General features: G+C 48.8%; 1 protein-coding gene across 4 annotated transcripts in view; it reads left to right on the top strand.

Annotated features, from left to right (window-relative positions):
* Positions 1–20,573, top strand: part of fcsk (fucose kinase) — a 497,568-nt gene that overhangs the window by 352,980 nt on the left and 124,015 nt on the right. For all 4 annotated transcript variants that reach the window (XM_072518609.1, XM_072518607.1, XM_072518610.1 and 1 more), the window contains 2 exons: positions 15,075–15,200; positions 15,983–16,055. In XM_072518609.1, the coding sequence (XP_072374710.1) occupies positions 15,075–15,200; positions 15,983–16,055 (199 nt within the window). The remainder of the gene's footprint in view (positions 1–15,074; positions 15,201–15,982; positions 16,056–20,573) is intronic.

Genomic DNA, 20,573 nt, shown 5'->3' with positions numbered 1-20,573 from the left:
ATTGGGAGCGGGGCCAAAAGGGAAGCGCGGGCTTTGTTCCCGCGCTATGATAATTATGGCGGGAATAGGGAAGCAGGAAGGAGGGGGCGTCGCACGGTGCGAGCCGAGGTCACGGGGGGAAGCCGAGGTCGGCCAGAGTTTGCTGACTTCTGGGAGCAACATGGGGGGTGTAACTACGCTAGTGGGGGATCTAGCGGGGGTGGATGGGAGGGGGGATTTACTGGGTTGCTGCTGCTGGGGAGAAGGGGGAGCTGGTATGGGGTGGGCGGGGCGGGAGGGCACCGCCTGGGGTGGACACAGCTGCGTGGGAACCGGGCGAGGAGCTGAATAAAAGGGGATGGCTAATCGACAAGGGGGGGGGGGTAAAGAACCCCCCAACCCGGCTGATCACGTGGAATGTGAGAGGGCTGAACGGGCCGATAAAGAGGGCACGGGTACTCGCACACCTTAAGAAACTTAAGGCAGATGTGGTTATGTTACAGGAGACGCATTTGAAACTGATAGACCAGGTTAGACTACGCAAAGGATGGGTGGGGCAGGTGTTTCATTCGGGGCTAGATGCGAAAAACAGGGGGGTGGCTATATTAGTGGGGAAGCGGGTAATGTTTGAGGCAAAGACCATAGTGGCGGATAGTGGGGGCAGATACGTGATGGTGAGTGGCAAATTACAGGGGGAGGCGGTGGTCTTCGTGAACGTATATGCCCCGAACTGGGATGATGCCAACTTTATGAGGCGCATGTTAGGACGTATCCCGGACGTAGAGGTGGGGAAGTTGGTAATGGGTGGAGATTTTAACACGGTGCTGGAACCAGGGCTGGACAGATCGAGGTCCAGGACTGGAAAGAGGCCGGCAGCAGCCAAGGTGCTTAAAGACTTTATGGAGCAGATGGGAGGAGTAGACCCATGGAGATTTAGCAGACCTAGGAGTAAGGAGTTTTCGTTTTTCTCCTATGTCCACAAAGTTTATTCGCGAATAGACTTTTTTGTTTTGGGAAGGGCGTTGATCCCGAAGGTGAGGGGGACGGAGTATACGGCTATAGCTATTTCGGATCACGCTCCACACTGGGTGGACTTGGAGATAGGGGAGGAAAAAGAACGGCGTCCACCCTGGAGAATGGACATGGGACTAATGGCGGGTGAGGGGGTGTGTCTAAGGGTGAGGGGGTGTATTGAAAAGTACTTGGAACTCAATGATAATGGGAGGTCCAGGTGGGAGTGGTCTGGGAGGCGCTGAAGGCAGTGGTTAGAGGGGTGCTGATATCAATCAGGGCACATAAAGGAAAGCAGGAGAGTAGGGAACGGGAGCGGTTGCTGCAAGAACTTCTGAGGGTGGACAGGCAATATGCGGAGGCGCCGGAGGAGGGACTGTACAGGGAAAGGCAAAGGCTACACGTAGAATTTGATTTGCTGACAATGGGTACTGCAGAGGCACAGTGGAGGAAGGCACAGGGTGTACAGTACGAATATGGGGAGAAGGCGAGCAGGTTGCTGGCCCACCAATTGAGGAAAAGGGGAGCAGCGAGGGAAATAGGGGGAGTGAGGGATGAGGAGGGAGAGATGGAGCGGGGAGCGGAGAGAGTGAATGGAGTGTTCAAGGCATTCTATGAAAGATTATATGAAGCTCAGCCCCCGGATGGGAAGGAGAGAATGATGTGTTTTCTGGACCAGCTGGAATTTCCTAAGGTGGAGGAGCAGGAGAAGGTGGGACTGGGAGCACAGATCGAAATGAAGGAAGTAGTGAAAGGAATTAGGAGCATGCAGGCGGGGAAGACCCCGGGACCGGATGGATTCCCAGTTGAATTTTACAGGAAATATGTGGACTTGCTCGCCCCGCTACTGAAGAGAACCTTTAACGAGGCGAGGGAAAGGGGACAGCTGCCCCCGACTATGTCAGAGGCAACGATATCGCTTCTCCTAAAGAAGGAAAAAGACCCGCTGCAATGCGGGTCCTATAGGCCTATTTCCCTCCTGAACGTAGACGCTAAGATTCTGGCCAAGGTAATGGCAATGAGGATAGAGGATTGTGTCCCGGGGGTGGTCCATGAGGACCAAACTGGGTTTGTGAAGGGGAGACAGCTGAATACGAGTATACGGAGGCTGCTAGGGGTAATGATGATGCCCCCACCAGAGGGGGAAGCGGAGATAGTGGTGGCGATGGATGCCGAGAAAGCATTTGATAGAGTGGAGTGGGATTATTTGTGGGAGGTGTTGAGGAGATTTGGCTTTGGAGATGAGTATATTAGATGGGTACAGCTGCTGTAGAGGGCCCCAATGGCAAGCGTGGTCACGAATGGACGGGGGTCTGCGTATTTTCGGCTCCATAGAGGGACGAGGCAGGGATGTCCTCTGTCCCCATTATTGTTTGCACTGGCGATTGAGCCCCTGGCAATAGAATTGAGGGGTTCCAGGAAGTGGAGGGGAGTACTCAGGGGAGGAGAAGAACACCGGGTATCTCTGTATGCGGACGATTTGTTGTTGTATGTGGCGGACCCGGCGGAGGGGATGCCAGAGATAATGCGGATACTTGGGGAGTTTGGAGAATTTTCAGGATATAAACTGAACATGGGGAAAAGTGAGTTGTTTGTGGTGCATCCAGGGGAGCAGAGCAGAGAAATAGAGGACTTACCACTGAGGAAGGTAACAAGGGACTTTCGCTACTTGGGGATCCAGATAGCCAAGAATTGGGGTACATTGCATAGGTTAAATTTAACGCGGTTGGTGGAACAGATGGAGGAGGACTTCAAGAGATGGGACATGGTATCCCTGTCACTGGCAGGGAGGGTGCAGGCGGTTAAAATGGTGGTCCTCCCGAGATTCCTCTTTGTGTTTCAGTGCCTCCCGGTGGTGATCACGAAGGCTTTTTTCAAAAGGATTGAGAAGAGTATCATGAGTTTTGTGTGGGCCGGTAAGACCCCGAGAGTGAGGAAGGGATTTTTGCAGCGTAGTAGAGATAGGGGGGGGCTGGCACTACCGAGCCTAAGTGAGTACTACTGGGCCGCCAATATCTCAATGGTATGTAAGTGGATGGGAGAAGAGGAGGGAGCGGCGTGGAAGAGATTGGAGAGGGCGTCTTGCAGGGGGACTAGCCTACAAGCTATGGCGACGGCGCCATTGCCGTTCTCACCGAAGAAATACACCACAAGCCCGGTGGTGGTGGCTACTCTGAAAATTTGGGGGCAGTGGAGACGGCATAGGGGAAAGACGGGAGCCTCGGTGTGGTCCCCGATAAGAAATAACCATAGGTTTGCTCCGGGGAGAATGGATGGGGGATTTGGAACATGGCAAAGAGCAGGAGTAACACAATTGAGAGACCTGTTTGTAGATGGGACGTTTGCAAGTTTGGGAGCGCTGACCGAAAAATATGGGTTGCCCCAAGGGAATGCATTCCGGTATATGCAACTGAGGGCTTTTGCGAGGCAACAGGTGAGGGAATTCCCGCAGCTCCCGACGCAGGAGGTGCAGGACAGAGTGATCTCAAAGACATGGGTGGGGGACGGTAAGGTATCAGACATATATAGGGAAATGATGGACGAGGGGGAGATTATGGTAGATGAGCTGAAAGGGAAATGGGAAGATGAGCTGGGGGAGGAGATTGAGGAGGGGATGTGGGCGGATGCCCTAAGTAGGGTAAACTCATCGTCCTCGTGTGCCAGGCTAAGCCTGATACAATTTAAGGTGTTACACAGGGCGCATATGACTGGAGCACGGCTCAGTAAATTTTTTGGAGTAGAGGATAGGTGTGCGAGATGCTCGAGAAGCCCAGCGAATCACACCCACATGTTCTGGTCATGTCCGGCACTACAGGGGTTTTGGGTGGGGGTGACAAAGGTGCTTTCGAAGGTGGTGGGGGTCCAGGTCGAACCAAGCTGGGGGTTGGCTATATTCGGGGTTGCAGAAGAGCCGGGAGTGCAGGAGGCGAAAGAGGCTGATGTATTGGCCTTTGCGTCCCTAGTAGCCCGGCGCAGGATACTGTTGATGTGGAAGGAAGCCAAGTCCCCGGATGTGGAGACCTGGATAAATGACATGGCAGGGTTTATAAAGCTGGAACGGATTAAGTTCGTCCTAAGGGGATCGGCTCAAGGGTTCACCAGGCGGTGGCAACCGTTCGTCGAATACCTCACAGAAAGATAGAGTGAATGGAAAAGAAGAAGACAGCAGCAGCAACCCAGGGTGGGGAGGGGGGGGGGAACCAGAAGGACTCTCAGGGATGTTAGTGTATAAGTATAATATGTATAGGTTGTTGTTATAGGTAATTGTATACTGGACCGCTGAATTGTATTTTTGGAGAGTATTTATTTGGGACAAGGCAGTTGCCATTTAGTTTTGTTTTTTAATTTTGATGTTGTTTATATATTATTTATTTCTTGTTTAAAAAACTGGCCATTGTTATTTATATTGTTATATTACTGTGTAAAAGATACACAATGTACTGTTGTGGTTGGCCAAAAATTTTGAATAAAATATATATTTTTTAAAAACTTTGTTTGCCACTGACTGTAAAATCCAGCCCTAATATCAGAACACACAGAACATACAGTGCAGAAGGAGGCCATTCGGCCTATCGAGTCTGCACCGACCCACTTAAGCCCTCACTTCCATCCTATCCCCGTAACCCCTCCTAACCTTTTTTGGACACTAAGTGCAATTTAGCATGGCGAATCCACCTAACCTGCACGTCTTTGGACTGTGGGAGGAAACCGGAGCACCCGGATCCGGGAAACCCACGCAGTCACGAGGAGAACGTGCAGACTCTGCACAGACAGTGACCCAGCAGGGAATCAAACCTGGGACCCTGGTGCTGTGAAGCCACAGTGCTAGCCATTTGTGCTACCGTGCTGCCCTAAGTTGAATGATTAAATGATGCTGCTGCAACCCACAATATTGCGAGCATTGAACATGCTCAGATTTCAATTAACAGACCACAAAAGCATTTTTCAAGATCTGCTTCTGGGAAAGGCTGAGGCCTTTAAGTACAAAGATTAATGAGCCACACACCGATAACTCACTCAGCTAAATATATCATGTTGCAAACCTTATTTGAGCCATTAAAATAATAGTTGACGAGTTGACAGTGCATTATCTAAATCTGGAAACAGTTCTGTAATTACAAAGAACAGGCTATCTTTGAAGACCAACACTTACAAGCGAGTGTTTTACAGGAAATTCATGACCAAGCAGACTGACTTTCCATCCATTCGTTTTAAAATTCCAGACTGCTTACCCAGATATTCCCACAAAGTTCTCAAAGTGTGGTTGCTGTGATTTAGAATCACAGAACCTTAACAACAAAAGGAGGCTGTTCGGCCCATTGTACCTCTGCCTGCTCTTTGAATAATTGGAATAGCTCTTTTATACTCCCCTGTTCTTTCCCGGCAAATATTTCCTTTTCAAGTATTTATCCAGTTCCCTTTTGAAAGTTACCGTTGAAATTGCTCCCCACCGTCCTTTCTTGATCATAGCAAGTTGCTGCGTAAAAAAGAATTCTCGCCATCTCTCCTTGTTCTTTAGCTAATTTGACATTGGAATTGGCCTTTTGCTGTTCAGGCTTGAGTAAATTGTCATTCCATCCAAAGCTTCCTGATTAAATAATAGACAGATGTGAGTTATTGCATGTAAAGAACCGGTTGTTAAACCGCTCCGATGCCTCAGTGAGTAAGTGCAGCAGCTGGTGTGACACTGAACCATGCAGGCCGCAAGGTTTGAGATCCAGTCACCATTGAACCATCCAATGTAATTTGAGACTCATGGGTGCAATATAGTTGCACAAGAACTGAGATACATGTGGGAGTTCATTTAAGTCAATATCCTGAGATTGTGGGCACCAAGCATTGAATGTTTAAAGACAGAAAGAAAGATCTTACTTTTACTAATTTCAAGATATCCCAAATTCCTTTACAGTCAGTGAAGTACTCTTGAAGTGTGTTAAATCAAAAACATGGCAGCCAATATGTCCCACAAACAACAATGTTAAAATGACCAGATAATCCTTTTGTTGAAGTTGATTGATGTCTCCATATTGGGCGCAACACTGGAGAGCACATCCCAGCTCATCTTTGAATATGGTGGAAGTGGAGAGAATCAATGATTTCACACAAATATTGGACAGAAATAAACATGCAGTTCTATGTGTATTGAATAGGGGAATGGGACTGATTCGATTGCTCTACAGAGAGCCATCAGAGACTTAATGGGCTGAATGGCATTCTTCTGTGCCATAATAATGACACTGATGTGTCATGATATTCAAACACACACATCATGATGGACACACTAACAGGCAAATCAGAGTACACAACACCACAACCAATCACAGACAAGAACACCAACCACATAAAAAGCACGAGCACGACACCTGGTGGTCAGTAGGTCTGGGGAGAAGGGAACAAGAAAGAGCTGTTAAAACATCACAAGCAGGGAACCCCCACGTGCAGAGTGCAAAGACCAAACTGTAAATAGTAAGTTTAAATAAAATAGCGTTGTACCATATGCAACCGTGTTGGCTCATCTGTGTGTCAGAACACCCAACACCACATGGTACAGGAGTGGATCGATACCTGCCTACTAACCTGCCATTCTGGACATGGACCACACCGACAAACCGCAGCCGATGCAAGTCGCGGGGAACCTAGGTACCAACTGGAAGCTCTACAGGCAGCGATTTGACCTGTACATCCGTGCCACCGAAAAACAGAATGCCTCGGATGACACGAAGATTGCAATGCTCCTCTTCTACGCAGGTCGGCACGCCACCGACGTCTTCAACTCACTGGTGTTCGAAGAAGGCGAAAACCAAGCCAAATATGACACGGTCATCCTCAAACTGGACCAGCACTTTCAAGTTGAAGTAAATGAAAGTTTTGAAAGATACCTCTTTCAGCAACGCCTGCAAGGTAAGGAGGAGCTTTTTCAACCCTTCTTGACGCACCTCCGGATTCTAGTGCAGTCCTGCGGTTACGGCACCACCACAGAGTCCATGATCAGGGACCAGATTGTTTTTGGCGTTGCCTCTAGTGGCCTACGCCAGCAGCTTCTTAAAATGAAAAGCCTCACCTTAGCGTCTGCTGTGGAAGCCTGTGTCCTCCACGAAAATGCTACCTGCCGTTTTGCCCGATTTCAGGCGTCCGAGTTGGCACGGAGGGGGTCCCCAGCCGTCGAATCGGCAAGCCAGGCCGCCCACGACGTCGAACGCATCCAGGCCGTCGATTACTTCCCGACCCACGGCCCGGACGACAGCGGCCGCTTCCCGCGCTTTTCGCGGTCTCCCGCGCAGGTGCGCGCCAAAAATAACGGCCACAACGAGGGACGCACTGCGCAGGCGCGCCCACCGCAAGATCGCACTGCGCATGCGCAGTGGCGCAACGAACGCCGTGACGTCATGACGTGCGGCAATTGTGGAGCTCTACATTTAAAAGGGCAATGTCCTGCAAAAAAACCGACAGTGCCTCAGATGTGGCAAGATGGGCCACTACGCAGCCCACTGTCGTTCGGCTCAACCCATGGATCCGGCGCATCCTCGACAATCTCGCAGACAAGTCAGGACCGTCCAGCCCACGCATCAAGACTTCCAGTTAAGTGATGCAGATGACCAGGATGCCTTCCGCGTTTCCGTCATTGATGTCAACAAGGTCAATGCCATCAATCCAGCCGATGAGTGGTGTGCCACCCTGACGGTCAACCGATCGCGCGTCGCCTTCCGTCTGGACACCAGCGCATCCGCCAACCTGATTGCTTACTCTGCAGTCCAGGCCATGAAGGTCAAACCACCCATCACGCCATCCCGGCTCAAGATGGTTGACTATAACGGGAACGTCATCCCGTCCATAGGATCTTGCCAGCTACAGGTGACTCACAAGATGTACACGGCCACACTCCCCTTCGAAGTTGTCGGCTCATCAAAGGACTCGTTACTGGGCGCACAGGCGTGTAAGGTCCTTCACCTGGTACAGCGCATTATGTCTCTCTCTCCAGATGAGATATCCGACTTCCCGGATGCTGAGTTCCACGCAAATCTCCATTCCCTCCTTGCTCACAACCAGGAGGTTTTTGAAGGCATGGGGACATTGCCATACACGTACAAGATTCGACTCAGACCGGACGCCATCCCTGTCGTTCACGCACCTCGCAGGGTTCCTGCGCCACTCAAAGACCGCCTCAAGGCACAACTGCAGATTCTTCAGGACCAAGGGGTCCTATCTAGGGTCACGGAGCCCACGCCATGGGTCAGCTCCATGGTCTGTGTAAAGAAGCCCTCTGGCGAGCTCCGTATATGTATAGATCCTAAAGATCTGAATAACAACATCATGCGGGAACACTATCCCATCCCGAAACGAGAAGACCTCACCAGCGAGATGGCGCGAGCCAAAATATTCACTAAATTGGATGCGTCCAAAGGATTCTGGCAGATCCAACTGGACCCGGCCAGCCGAAGACTATGCACATTCAACACCCCTTTTGGCAGATTCTGCTACAACCGGATGCCATTCGGCATCATTTCAGCATCTGAAGTTTTCCACCGCATTATGGAGCAGATGATGGAAGGCATCGAAGGGGTACGTGTATATGTGGACGATATCATCATTTGGTCCACCACTCCGCAGGAACACATGCATCGTCTACGACGTGTCTTTACCCGCATACGACAAAATGGCCTGCGTCTCAACCGTGCGAAGTGTGCCTTCGGCCAGACGGAGCTGAAATTCCTCGGGGACCACATCTCAAGGTCAGGGGTCCGTCCCGATGCAGACAAGGTTAGCGCCATCACAGCCATGCCACGACCGGCTGACAAGAAGGCTGTTTTAAGATTCCTGGGCATGGTCAACTTCCTTGGGAAGTTCATTCCCAACCTGGCTTCTCATACAACAAATATGCGCCATCTCGTAAAAAAATCGACAGAATTCAACTGGCACCAATCGCATCAGCGGGAATGGGAGGAGCTCAAGCACAAACTGGTCACGGCACCAGTGCTGGCCTTCTTTGACACGACTCGCCCTACAAAGATCTCAACAGACGCCAGCCAATCTGGTATTGGAGCGGTACTCCTGCAAAAAGACAGCACGTCGTCATGGGCCCCGGTTGCATATGCCTCACGAGCCATGACCCCTACCGAACAGCGCTACGCGCAAATCGAAAAAGAATGCCTGGGCTTGTTAACTGGACTGGACAAGTTCCACGACTATGTGTATGGCCTGCCACGATTTACGGTCGAAACTGACCACCGCCCCCTGGTCAACATCATTAACAAAGACCTGAACGACATGACTCCTCGCCTCCAGCGCATCTTACTTAAACTCAGGAGGTACGATTTTGAACTGATCTACACTCCGGGGAAGGAGCTCATCGTGGCGGACACTCTTTCCCGAGCAGTGAGCACACCACCAGATGCGGAGGGGTTCGTGCGTCAAATTGAGGCACACGTGACTCTGACAGCAGCAAATCTGCCAGCTGATGATCCTAGTCTGGCCCACATACGCGCAGAGACGGCGACTGACCCCCTTCTGCAGCGAGTGATGCGCCACATGACGGAAGGGTGGCTAAAAGGGCAGTGCCCCCAGTTTTATAATGTGCGAGATGATCTCACCAACATAGACGGGGTCCTTATGAAATCACACAGGATCGTTATTCCGCACAGCGTGCGCCAGATGATTCTTCATCAACTACACGAAGGCCACTTGGGCGTCGAAAAATGCAGACGAAGGGCCCGGGAGTCGGTATATTGGCAGGGTATTAATGAAGACATAGCCAACATGGTGCTCAACTGCACAACCTGTCAGAGGTTTCAGCCGGCGCAACCTCCGGAAACACTTCTACCACACGAGATGGTGACGTCCCCCTGGGCGAAGGTGGGTGTTGACCTATTTCACGCGCTCGGCAGAGATTACATCGTTATTATAGACTACTTCTCAAACTACCCGGAAGTCATGCCTCTCCATGATCTGACGTCGTCCGCAGTCATTGGGGCCTGCAAGGAAACATTTGCTCGCTATGGCATTCCAAGGACTGTCATGTCAGACAATGGACCCTGTTTCGCCAGCCGTGAATGGTCGTCCTTTGCCGCAGCATATGGTTTCACTCATGTGACATCCAGCCCTCTGCATCCACAATCGAACGGGAAGGCTGAAAAGGGTGTCCACATCGCCAAGCGGCTCCTGTGCAAGGCGGCTGCTGCCGGATCGGACTTTAACCTTGCCTTGCTGGCCTATCGATCGGCCCCGCTATCCACGGGTCTCTCGCCAGCGCAGCTACTAATGGGTCGCTCCCTCAGGACGACGGTACCTTCCATCCTGGCACCAACAACAGACCATGAGGCGGTTCTTCGGAACATGCAACTGCAGCGTGATCGCCAGAAAAGTCGGTACGACACACGAGCGACGGACCTGCCCCCCCTGTCCTCCGGGGACAAAGTACGCGTCCATCAACCGTATGGTGGCTGGTCAGCACCGGCCGAAGTCCTCCGACAAGTGGCTCCCCGCTCGTTCCTGGTTCGCATGCCGGATGGTTCCGTGCGTCGCCGCAATCGGCGCGCCCTTCGCCGACTTCCACGCTCACAGCCACACAGTACGCACACGCCAGATCCTCAACAGGCTTCCGAGGATGACTTTGTGGAGCTGCCGCACATCACGCCCTTTCCATCGCCACCCATGGCCATGCCTGCACAGCAGCCGGTGGTTCTTGATCCACCCTTGAGGCGGTCAACCCGAACTCGTCGCAAGCCCATTAGACTGGACTTATAATACCGTTCATATGTCTAACAAGTTGCACAATTTTACATGATAACCTGTTGTTGTTTATCGTTCCAGATGTCGTCTGACTGGACAACTGTTCAAGTTTTTTTTTCTTCTTCTCTCGTTCACATTTATGTTATGTTATGGTACAACTTGGTTCATGTGACGCACCCGACATCGCCCCATGTACATAGTTCCGTCATATGCACATGCTGCACACGACACACACACACTCTTAGATGCACTCACGACACGATCATATTTATTACCACGTAGGCACATATCTTTGTAAAAAGGGGGGATGTCATGATATTCAAACACACACATCATGATGGACACACTAACAGGCAAATCAGAGTACACAACACCACAACCAATCACAGACAAGAACACCAACCACATAAAAAGCACGAGCACTGATGAATAGTGCAAAGGGATCTTTGATGGCCACCTGAGAGGGTAGGCAGGGCCTTAGATTACTGCCTCATCCAAAAGAGGGGACCTCAGATACAGTAGTGCTCCCTCAGTACTTTACTGGAGTGTCAATCTCGATTATGTGCTGATGTTAACAGGCTTTTCACCTTCGGGAAACTTCACACCTTGTATGTACCTTCCAGTAGTGGATCAATTAACATTGGGACTCCAGGCTGATGTTTTCTCCTCCGCTGTGTCTCCTGCCAATGCAATATGACCATGTGACCGACACCCAGGTAGCATGGTGGTTAGCACAATTGCTTCACAGCTCCAGGGTCCCAGGTTCGATTCCCGGCTTGGGTCACTGTCTGTGCGGAGTCTGCACATTCTCCCCGTGTGTGCGTGGGTTTCCTCGGTGCTCTGGTTTCCTCCCACAATCCAAAGATGTGCAGGTTAGGTGGATTGGCCATGCTAAATTGCCCTTAGTGTCCAAAATTGCCCTTAGTGTTGGGTGGGGTTACTGGGTTATGGGGATAGGGTGGGGGGGGGTGGGCTTGGGTAGGGTGCTCTTTCCAAGAGCCAGTGCAGACTCAATGGGCCGAATGACCTCCTTCTGCACTGTCAATTCTATCAGGGGCAGCACGGTAGCATTGTGAATAGCACAATTGCTTCACAGCTCCAGTGTCCCAGGTTCGATTTTGGCTTGGGTCACTGTCTGTGTGGAGTCTGTACATCCTCCCCGTGTGTGCGTGGGTTTCCTCCGGGTGCTCCGGTTTCCTCCCACAGTCCAAAGATGTGCAGGTTAGGTTGATTGGCCATGATAAATTGCCCTTCGTGTCCAAAATTGGCCTTAGTGTTGGGTGAGGTTACTGGATTATGGGGACAGAATGGAGGTGTTGACCTTGGGTAGAGTGCTCTTTCCAAGAGCCGGTGCAGACTCGATGGGCCGAATGGCCTCCTTCTGCACTGTAAATTCTATGAAAACCCGTCTGCACATGTGCAGAAATCCAATTATGTGCATACATCAGTTTATCCAGCACACCGCCGACTTAATAATATAATAATAATAATTGATTATTATCACAAGTAGACTTCAAATGAAGTTACTGTGAAAAGCCCCGAGTCGCCACATTCCGACACCTGTCCGGGGAGGCCGGTACGGGAATTAAACCCGTGCTGCTGGCATTGTTCTGCATTACAAGCCAGCTGTTTAGTCCACTGTGCTAAACCAGCCATTATACTCGTAGTTTGTGGATTCCATGGATCCCACATATCACTTAGTTGGCAGGTTGCTCGAAATATTTACCTCACAAGCATCTTATTGACACTTGGTGAAATTGTTACAGTACTGTAAGAGGAGTGACGAGGGTAATCCAGAATCTTCAACTCACTTCAATGATTTCTGTCCTCTCGCAATTTATAAACACTGTGAACATATGTTGCTAAATATTCAGTGATCCAACAGATTCAGTCAAGACAGGAGAGAAAACCATTATAATGTTGCACTGAGCTCACAAATTCTAGAGGTCCAGTGAAGGGGCAAAATCCTGCCTTAAAATGTCTGCCTATTCTGTCGCATTATCAAATCTCTTCAGTTTAAGAAAGATTAATGACATTGCATAACTAAATATTATTTCGCAAAGTACCGAAAACCATTTTATTTTGATGCATGGTCCATAGTTCTTTAAAGTAAATAAGCTGGGTTCATGTCACACATTGTCCCCTGTAAAGATGGTACAACTGCGCGCACATGGCATTGGCAGCAAACACTGCCTTTTCCTTCTCTCTGCTTCTGAATGCTGTCATAATATCCACTCATGTATATAATGAGATGCAGACAGGCAGTAATTGACACACAGGATAACCAATGAACACACACGACACATAACAACCAATCACCACACAGGACACCACCACTATAAAGCACACAGGGCATTAAGACTCTCCCTCTCTCTACAGGACACAGCTACTGAGATAGTAAGAGTGCACAAGCCAGTGAGCACTATCACCATGAGGTAGAGAGTTAGTCTGGTCAAGCCAGTAGGAGGCAATCAGGAAGTTCAATAAAACAGTGTTGGACCATCTCCTGTGTCAGAAGCCTGTTTCTAGTTTCACTGCATCCAGTTGCAGTCAACGTTGAACCAACTTACTTAACACATCAAATGCTGAGGCCGATTGGAGCACCCTCCTACTGCCATGCTCTGTGGCATGGATAGAAATTGGGGTGTACCCTGGTCTGTATGATTCAGTGTCACAACACACGGTATACTTAACCGCAGAGATATTGGAAGAAGCCAAGAAATGTAGCTTGCTAATAAGCTTCCTCTTATTCATTTGACAGTTGTCTTGCTCCTTTAGGACAGACTTTTGAAAACATTTCTATAAACCCATTTGAGAAACCGATATTTCACATTGGCCACTATGCAGTAAATGTCGAGTACACGTCTCGTTAAAGCTGAGCGATGGCTGTTTCTTTTTGGCAGTTACCCAGTTTAATAAAGTGGCTCTGTAAAATGTACGCCTTGTGAGAGTCAGCAAACTCCTGCACCGACAGCTCGAGTCAGTTATTGGCTCAATGAATCAGAAGCAGCCCAACCACTCCCCACGATGAGTGCTCCACGTTCCACGTGACCAGTTCTCTTCACCATTGCGGAATCGTTTAGCTCTGAAAACTCATTAGAGCCATTTAAATTACATTTAAATTCAACTTTGCTGATGGCTGAGTGGATAAAGACACCACTATCCAGTGTACTGGACCAAAAGAAAGAACATGCTTTTATATCAGGCCTTTCACAATCTCAGGATGTCCCAAAGCGCATTACAGTCAAAAAAATACACTTGAAGTGTAGTCATTTTTGTAATGTAGGAAAATATGGAAACCATTTGGCGCGCTGCAAGCTTCCATAAACAGCTGTGAGATAAATGAAACTGTTTCAGTGATGTCGATTGAGACATAAATGTCGCCTGGACATCAAGAAAATGTCCCTGTTTTTCAAATAGTGCCATTGGATTTTTTTTAATGTCTACCTGAGCGGGCAGAGCTTCAGTCTAACTTTGCATCTGAAAGGCTACACCTTTGACAGTGCAGCACTCCCTCAGTACAACACTGAGGTGTTGGCCTAGATTTTGTGCTCCTGTTTCTTGGATGGGATTTGAATCTGTGATGTGACTCGGATTTGGAAATGCTACCATTCAACTACAACTTATACCATCAGCACAGAAGGTTCTAGATTCAGCTTCTGCTGAACTGGCTGATGCTCTTTGGGACCAAGGTTTCACAATTGGTTTCACCACCCAAACCCTGAGGGAAGGGGAAGGGTCAACCAGAATTCCTGTTCTAATGATTATCCTGGAATGACTAGTGAAAAGTGGAAAACCAAACCAGCCTCTGGTGCTCCCTTCCCTAACTGCAGGCCTCATCCTTGCCCTGACTCTATCCCACGTTGCTTCTGCCCATTTCATTGACTTCTGTCCCTGTCCGACATCTGTACTCATCCATGCCCTGCCCCTGCCCTTGCCACTGATATCACCCTGCGCCTGTCGCTAGCATCGTCCCTGGCTCTACCCTCGTTCATACCCCTACTCTTCCATGCCGTTGTTCGTGCATGACACATGCCCTTGTCCAAGCCCCTGCTCCTACCGCTGCCTTCTGCTTCTGTCCCCATTTATGTCTCTGCTTTTACCCTACTCCTGCTTCTGCCCTGCACGCTCCCATCTATGCCCCACTCCTGCATCTTTACCCTGCCTTTGCCTCTGCCCTTGTTTCGCTCCTGCACCCTACTCATGCCCTACTTCCTATCACTGCCTCTGCCCTTGTCAAGAGTCACAAATGAAGGTTCCTGCATCTGTGGAGGCTGTGCCCACAGACAGTGCTTTCCAAGAGGCGATAAAATATAAATGCTAAAAAAGTTTTGTTTCTTCTCTGTTGTCATGGCTAGGGCCGAGACTTTCCCTTTGATGACTGTGGCCGTTCATTTACTTGCCTGCCAATGGAAAACCCCGACAGCAAAGCGGAAGCCCTTGTTTGTAACATCGATGTTCTGCTGCACACCATGACATACAAGGTCAGTTATTCACGAGTGAGCTCAGGGAGTTGTGGGGAAGAGTAAGGACTAAAGAAAGATAGACTAGAGTTTTTTCTAAATGTTGAAAGGTTAGGAACTATGGAAGAGCAAAGAGATCATGTGGCCTTTGTACAGAAATTACGAAAGACTAGTGGACAGATACACAAAATAATTTAAGAAGGCAAATGGAACGTTGACTTTTATCTCGAGATAAAAGAATTGACTACAAGAAATTGACAACATCTTATATTTATAGAGCACCTTTGATGTAAAACATCCCAAGGAGCGCGATTAGGGAAAATTTGATCCAGAGCAACATAAATGGGGTATTAGATAGATGACAAAAAGCTTGGCCAAAGAGATAGATTTTAAGGAGCAAGATAGAGGAGGAGAGAGAGGTGAGGAGGTTTATAGAGGGAATTCCAAGCTTTAGGCCTGGGGAACTGGAATCACGGGTGCCGATAGTGGTCCAATTAAAATTGAGAATGCAGAAAAGGCCAGAATTGGAGGAGTGCAAAGAGGTTGTGGGACAGGAGAAGGTTACAGAGATGGAAAGAGGTGAGGCCACATGGAAAGATTTGAAAACAAGCACGAGAATTTTAAATTTGTGGTGTTGCTGGATAGCTAGCGTAGGTCAGTGAGTTCAGAGGTGATGGAATGGAAGATGTTTGCTGCAAGGGATTATGTTACACCACAATTGTCCAGGTCATGTGCAAAGGAGGTTGTGAGGTAGAGTATGGGATGCATCACTGATAAGTCTTTTCTGTTTTTGACTTTTACAGTTGGGACCAGGCTGTACACCAGGTGTGTGGGTCTGCAGCACCGATATGATCCTGACTATCCCTTCCTACCCAGGTAATGTACCCCAAGGATTCTGTGGAAAGGAATCACAAGTAATTGCAGCATTTTATAGTATAAGGCATCACATGGGTGTGACTTTGTACACATTAATGGCACTCACCCAATGTATTCTCTGCCTGTGAGCTTAAACAGTACATGTTGCCTGTACATTTGATCTGGAGTGTACACCAGCTGCCGTTGTCACATAGCATGCAGGGCTCAGTGAGAATGGAAATGCTGGTTAAATTTTCATTCTCCAACATAAGGATGCTCACAACACCAACTGACTTCATCTAACCTCAGCAAAACCTAGCACTGGAACGTAGGAAATAATGATATTTAATCATTTTGTTTTTATAGCACATTTTGGAGGATTGTGTAAACTAGAGGAAGGATTTTCCAAATAATAATAATCTTTCCTGTCACAAGTAGGCTTACATTAACACTGCAATGAAGTTACTGTGAAAAGCCCCTAGTCGCCACAGTCCGGTGCCTGTTCGGGTACACTGAGGGAAAATTCAGAATGTCCAATTCACCTAATAGCACGGCTTTCGGGACTTGTGGGAGGAAACCGGAGCACCCGGAGGAAACCCACGCAGACAAGGGGAGAACGTGCAGACTCCACACAGACAGTGACCCAAGCCGGAAATCGAACCTAGGACCCTGGCGCTGTGAGGCAACAGTGCTAACCACTGTGCTACCGTGCCGCCCAGCTAATTTAACAGTCTTGACAGGCCACTGTTATGATCCATGTAGAGACCGATAATTGTTTGAAAGAAAGGAATCCCCAACACACCAGCAGAAAATACCGAAGGACAAGATTTTTACAACTTTTAAAAAACATTTACAGTAGCAAACAGACCAAAACCGACATAATTCAAACTTTAATTAACAGATACTTTAAATCGAAAGATGCATTGCACTTGAAATAGTCGACACAACACACCACAAGTTCCTGCCAATCCCTTCACGTGCAGCACCATGTGCTACCCCAACATTCTCCTGCCTTGGGTTCAGAGTGCCTCTCGCTTTCCCACTCAATAAATTATTCCCTCAAATTGCTTTTGGCAACAGCCTTAATCTATCCAAAGCCCCCGATATGGTCAATATTTGCAGAACCTCCTTCAGTAGTTTCACAACAACCTTGAGGCACAGAAGCCCCAGAGATTCAGTTCCCCTGCACATTTAAGTGGTCTGGCTTCTGTCAAAACTGAAAATACGGCAGCAGTCTTGTCCAGTATTCAATCCCTGCACTCCCTCTATTCATCTTTCTGTCTTCTTAATTCTATTACACACACAGGTCCTTGTAAAATATACCTTCTCTGTTCCCTCGACAGTAGAGCAGGTTCTGTTCTACGCCAAGATATCTGACTTCCTGGGCGGAATTCTCTGCAATCGGCGCGATATCCGTCGACCGGCGCTAAAAACGGCGCGAATCAGTCCGGCATCGCGCCGCCCCAAAGGTGCGGAATCCTCCGCATCTTGAGCGGCCGAGCCCTAACCTTGAGGGGCTATCGGTGGGCAAGTCATGTTGCAGCTGTGTAAAACCTTAGTTAGGCCATACTTGGAGTATAGTGTTCAATTCTGGTTGCCACACTACCAGAAGGATGTAGAGGCTTTAGAGAGGGTGCAGAAGAGATTTACCAGGATGTTGCCTAGTATGGAGGGCATTAGCTATGAGGAGCGATTGAATAAACTCAGTTTGTTCTCACTGGAACGACAGAGGTTGAGGGGCGACCTGATAGAGGTCTACAAAATTATGAGGGGCATAGACAGAGTGGATAGTCAGAGGCTTTTCCCCAGGGTAGAGGGGTCAATTACTAGGGGGCATAGGTTTAAGGTGCGAGGGGCAATGTTTAGAGTAGATGTACGAGGCAAGTTTTTTTACACAGAGGGTAGTGGGTGCCTGGGACTCGCTGCCGGAGGAGGTGGTGGAAGCAGGGACGATAGTGACATTTAAGGGGCATCTTGACAAATACATGAATAGGATGGGAATAGAGGGATACGGACCCAGGAAGTGTAGAAGATTGTAGTTTAGTCGGGCAGCATGGTCGGCACGGGTTGGAGGGCCGAAGGGCCTGTTCCTGTGTTGTACTTTTCTTAGTTCTTTGTTCTATTTTCTCCCAAATTTGCACCCAACAATAATCAATAATGAATGTAATGTCAATCCCCATATCAATAACAACGATCCCATCCTCCCACCAAACCCCAAACATTAGCCCGCATGTTAACAGAAACAAATGACAAAAAGGAATCAGGAATCACCCGTAGTCACCATTAACACATACAGTCCCTCTCACTCCCAGCTCCCCCCCCCCCCCCCCGCTAATGCCGCTAATGTTCAGTGTGATCCAATTCTCAAAAGTGCATAAGGAATAACGCCCATGAATTGTAGAACCTCTCCATCCTTCCCCTCAGTTTAAATTTGACCTTTTCAAGCGTCAAGAATTTCAGCAGGTTCCCCCGCACGCCAGGGCACAGGGTGGAGAAGTTGATCTCCACCCTAACAGGATCCACCCTCGGGAGATCAACAAGGCGAAGGCTACAACATCTGGCTCCACACCCGTTTCCAACCCCGGATGATCCGACACGTGAATATGGCCTCCCGAGGGCTCGGGTCCAGTTTCACGGACACCACTTTAGAGATTACCCATAACACCTCCTTCCAGTAATCCTCCAGTTTTGGACAGGACCAAAACATATGAACGTGGTTTGCGCCCCCCCCCCAGCAACGTTCACACACATTTTCTACTCCATCAAAGAGCCACCTCATCCTCACCTTTATACACCACCTTCAGCTGTATCAGCCCCCACCTCGCACACGAGGTGGGGGCGTTCACCCTCCGGAACACCTCACACCAGAACCCCTCCTCCATACCCTCCCCCAACGCTTCCTCCCACTTTGCCTTGATCCCTTCTAGCGGCGCCTCCTCCTCCAAAATAGCCCCGTAAACCGCCGATACTACCCCCTTCTCCAGTCCCCCTGTCATCAGCACCTCCTCCAGCAACGTGGAAGCCGGTTCTACTGGGAAACTCTGTATCTCCTTTCTGGCAAAGTCTCGAACCTGCGTGTATCTAAATATTTCCCCCTGCTCCAACCCATACTTCGCTCCCAGCTCCTTCAATCCCGCAAAACGACCCTCAAGAAACAAATCTTTTAGTGTCCTAATTCCTTTCTCCTCCCATCTCCGAAAATTTCCATCCCACTTCCCTGACTCAAATCTATGGTTTCCCCGGATCGGTATTTCCCTTGACCCTGCCCCCAACCCTAAGTGCTGTCGAAACTGCCTCTAAATTCTCAACAAAGCTATTACTACCGGACTCCCTGAGTATCTCCCCGGGGCCGTCGGGAGCGGTGCTGTATGAGCTGGATTTAATTAATATGCCTGAATATTTATCAAATAGTGATCATAACATGATTGTGTTCAATGTAACGTTTGAAAGTGAAAAACACAAATCGGCTACTAGACTTTTAGATTTAGGTACGGCCAACTTTGAGATGAGATGGAGACTTTCCACAGTAAACTGGGAAAATATGCTAATGGGTAAACCAACTTTAGTACAGTGGAAGATGTTGAAGGAAACATTTAATGCAATACAAAAACCAGTTTATACCCGAGAGGGAAAAGCTCTACTTCACAGAAAAAACAGCTATGGACGCCGATACAGCCGGGACACGCTTCACTGCTCCTGTCTCGCCCAGCCTGAGTGAGGAAGATTGGGCAAGATGGGGCTTCAGAATTCCAGCGAGGGTAACCCTTCAAGAGTGGCAATCCGACAGTGATTGCCAATCTGAGGACGTTGCGGGCTGTACTTCGTAGCCGATGAAATTATTAAAAGTAGATTCGACTCTGTGTACAAATAGGATTAATTCATGTATTTCTGTGTTTGGAACGCTTACACAGAAAATACTCACTCCTCAGTGTTTTTAATTGCACTTACTAAGGTATTTTACCCGATATTAACAACTGTTTGCATTTATACAGTGCCTTTATCGAGTAAAATATCAGAAGGCACTTTACAAGGAGTCCAATCAGACAGAAACTAACACTGAATCAAAGGACATGACATTAGGATAGTTTTAAGGAGTGTCGTCAAGTCAGAGAGGCTGTGAAGTTTAGGGAAGGAATTCCAGAGCTTGGGGTCCAACCAACTAAAGACACAGCCACCGATGGTGGGATGAAAGGAGTGGGGCATGGGCATGATGCAGAATTGGAAAAACAGAGACTTCTAGGAGAGTTATGAGAATGGTGAAGTTACAGAGATACCACAGGTATGAGGTGGCACAGGCTCCTGTTGCACCTGCCCTAGTACCTCTCCCAACGTGAGGTCATTCATATGTGAGTGTGGATTTTGTTGGCAGGCCATTTGACAATAGCGAAGCTGGATTCTTGAACATAATGCATATGCTGAAGAATAGACATTTTTGTGGGCGACAACTGTGCTGCTGCTACCTGAGGAAACATGAAAAGCAACAATCTGTCCTTTCAGTCGTGGTTGAAAGAGGAGTTTTGTTTTCGGAGGAGAGGGAGT

Source organism: Scyliorhinus torazame, chromosome 10, assembly GCF_047496885.1.
Source record: "Scyliorhinus torazame isolate Kashiwa2021f chromosome 10, sScyTor2.1, whole genome shotgun sequence".
Taxonomy (NCBI): Eukaryota; Metazoa; Chordata; class Chondrichthyes; order Carcharhiniformes; family Scyliorhinidae; genus Scyliorhinus; species Scyliorhinus torazame.
Note: the sequence above shows the minus strand (reverse complement) of the source record. Positions and strands in the feature narration are given on the sequence as shown.